The 3,203-nt window shown below is 48.8% G+C and overlaps 1 protein-coding gene across 1 annotated transcript; it reads left to right on the top strand.

Annotated features, from left to right (window-relative positions):
- The first annotated feature begins 1,737 nt into the window (after window positions 1-1,737).
- On the top strand, window positions 1,738-2,346 carry LOC133906830 (vegetative cell wall protein gp1-like). Its single transcript, XM_062348842.1, has 2 exons — window positions 1,738-1,744; window positions 1,826-2,346. The coding sequence occupies exons 1-2, from the start codon at window positions 1,738-1,740 to the stop codon at window positions 2,344-2,346; spliced, it is 528 nt and encodes a 175-aa protein (XP_062204826.1).
- The last annotated feature ends 857 nt before the right edge of the window (window positions 2,347-3,203 follow it).

Genomic DNA, 3,203 nt, shown 5'->3' with positions numbered 1-3,203 from the left:
TCTACTTCATATATTTACTATTCATATGAGGATGTATTTTTTTATAGAGGTTACCCTCTGTAGTACTTGAAACACCTTTATGTCCTACGACAATTATGTAAGCGTCTATGGTTCAGTGGTTAAGACTCCATTTGAGTAACCAAGACCCTAACGGGTTGCCGTTCTCATGTGTTATTTATTATTACATGTGTAGCGAATGGCCATTGGCAGGTACATTTTCTTGAGTCCAAATTATGATACGCATGCATAGGGTTATAATTATTTCCCATAATTTTTCTTGACCTTGAGATCATGAGACTCAGAAGCTTGAACCGTCTATGGATTGCAAGTTAGGAAAAGTACATTATCAGTTTTTCTCTGCTATTTTACTATTCTCACCTTTATTTAGGCCTAACGTGTGCCGATTATCAGTATTTACTCATATATTTGGTTACCTAAAATCATAGATTGTCTGGCTTTGCTGTTCTTAAAAGAAGTGTGGAGCTTATATTGAGATGGTTGCATGAAAGAATGTATTGTCCATAACTTGCTTCAAGCCAACTAGACCCATGAATGTTCAGTGTTACTTATGGCTTTTTTTTGTTAGTTAACCACTATGAAATAGCTGCGTAGAATGTACATTTATAAAGCTATATTCCCTGTATGGCTAATCCTTCATGGTGTATCACTTTGATATTTAGCAAAACTAACTAGAAAGATTGTATATTTATTTTTAGGCTTATTACAATCATAGCTCTGAGACCAAACATGGCTAAATGGGCCATTCGTGCCGGTCCGGCACATGCCCGACTCGGCACGGCCCGGCTACGGCACGGTCCAAACGGCCCATCTACAGTAACAGGCCGTGCCGTGCCAGCTCGCGTGCCTTCCCCTCGGCCCACGGCAAGGCCCGTCGGTGACCGTGTCGTGCCGGGCTGGCCCGGGCACGATTTCTGCCCGACGGCCCAGTCGGCCCGACGGGCCGAAATAGATAAAAAATATATATATAAAAATGAAAAATTATATAAAAAATATATAGAAAATAGATAAAAATATAAAAAAATAGATAAAAAATATTAAAAAATAGCTAAAAATTAAAAATATATATATAATAGAAAATACGTGCCGGGCCGGACCGTGCCGGGCCGGACCGTGCCGGGCCGGGCTGGGCCGTACCCGTGCCGGCCCGTCGTGCCACGTGCTCGACCCAGGCACGACCCGTGGCGTCGTGCCGTGCCGGCCCGACCCGTCGGTGATCGGGCCGTGCCGTGCCTGGGCCATGCCTACAGTGCCGTGCCTCGGGCCGGCCCAGTAGGCACGGCCCATTTGGACGTCTTTATCTAAGACTATACTCCCTCTGATTGCAAATGTAGGTCGTTTTAGCCCCCTCAACAATTCTCTAAATATAAGTCGTTCTCAAACTTCTATGCACTTTTTTCTCTTTTGTTCCCTTCTTGCCCTTGTTTAATAAATGCTATCACTCTTACAAATTAATGAGTTATCTTTTCCAATGCAGAATAAATAAGGGGCAACAAGGTCATTTGATCTACTTTCTTAATCCTTGTGCATGAGTCTAAAACGACCTATATTTGCAATCGGAGGGAATAGAAAAAGAAGCAATTTTTTCATTAGATCTGTTATTAATTATCCTTTTCAATTTTTTAAAATTCTGATCAACATTGTAGATATGAATATTATTAGTGTCATTGTGATGGGTATATAAAACAAAACAGTCCTATTCAGAGTTCCCACGCTGCCATGCAAGGTTGCACAATGGGCGCGGCGTAGCGTAGTGCTGTCCAAGTGGGTCATGCGTATTGAGCCGGCCTGAAGCACGGTACTGTAGGCACTGCCCAGGCACGGCATGGTGCGAGCGTAGACGGGCCGGACCGGTACGACACGGTGCGACTGATCGTGTCTAGGCTGAGCGCAGACGGGCCGGCACGGCACGGCCCACCCCGTCTCGCCCCGGCCGCCCGCGCAGACTCCCGGCCACCCGCCCGCACCGGCCACACCGCCGCTCGGCCTCGCCGCCCCTGCCTCTACCCTGCCCCGGACGCCCCCGCCGCCCCTCCCCGCCCGCCTGACCGCGCTGCCACCTCCCTGCCCCGCCCCGCCGCCTCGCCGCGGCAGCCGCCTAGCCTCCCCGGCAGCTCCCCGCCCCGCCTAGCCGCGCCGTCTCCTGGCCGCTCCGCCCCGGCCCCGCCGCCCCTCCCCGCTCGGCCGGCCCGCCGTGCCGCAACTGTGCCCGGATCGACCCAACACGGCACAATCAGCCACGGGCCGTATCGTGGGCCGCGCCTCCAGCACGCGGACCGGCACAACATGATCCGGTTGCTTAGCCGGGTCTATCGGACCGTGCCTTAGCCGAGCAGTACCTAGCCATGCCTGTGTCGGACCAGTCCGACAAGCCTATTTAGACAGGTCTAGCGTAGCGTGCCTTCTATCCTAGTTAGTGCCTGCATGCCCTACTGCCTAGATCCCAGACTAGTCAATGTGTATAGGTTACGGTGGCTAGCTTGTCGCCGCCGGTGCCGGCCATTCTCCAGCTCCGAGTTATGGCCATTCTTCGCTCGACCTTCGACCTCTATGATTTCTTCCAGAATTTCTCGTGGCCGTTTGAATCCCAAACCAAGTGAAACTCCGACACGTAAGCAGCGCTACACCATTCGTCTATGATTTTTCCCTTTCTAGTTCTCCCACCACAGATGTATTTGGACTCGAGTTTTGTGTATTGATTCTCCATTGTATCATTCGCCTCTGTGCTTTTTTTTTTCATTTTTTATCGTCACGAATTGGCCGAATACAGGTCTGGGGTGGTCGTTATCTCAAGTACCGACCACCCCAAGTCTGGAATTAACATTTTTCGTTTTTCCTCCACTTGTAACGGTCGTGCCTGAAATTTTATCTGCTGATTCTCCGTATCATTCCAAATGTCTGTGATTTATTTCATTTTTTTTCGTCGCTGTTTGATTGAGAAACAAAGTGAAATAGTAGGTCAGGGGTGGTCGGATTTCTCCTTTTTCGTTCTCCCTCCACGGGTTTCTGTTGAGCTTGAAATTTTATGTGATGTTTCTCCATCTCGTTTCCCGTCAACGTGATTTATTTCAGAGTTTTTAGTCGTGATTTGATTGGGAAACAAATTAAAATATGAGGATTAAGGGTGGTCAGTGTTTGAAATACCGTCCACCTTGAGTCCAGGTTTCTCTTTTTTCGTTCTCTCC

Source organism: Phragmites australis, chromosome 23, assembly GCF_958298935.1.
Source record: "Phragmites australis chromosome 23, lpPhrAust1.1, whole genome shotgun sequence".
Lineage (NCBI taxonomy): Eukaryota > Viridiplantae > Streptophyta > Magnoliopsida > Poales > Poaceae > Phragmites > Phragmites australis.
The sequence above is the reverse complement of the archived record's forward strand: the minus strand, read 5'-3'. Positions and strand labels throughout refer to the sequence as shown.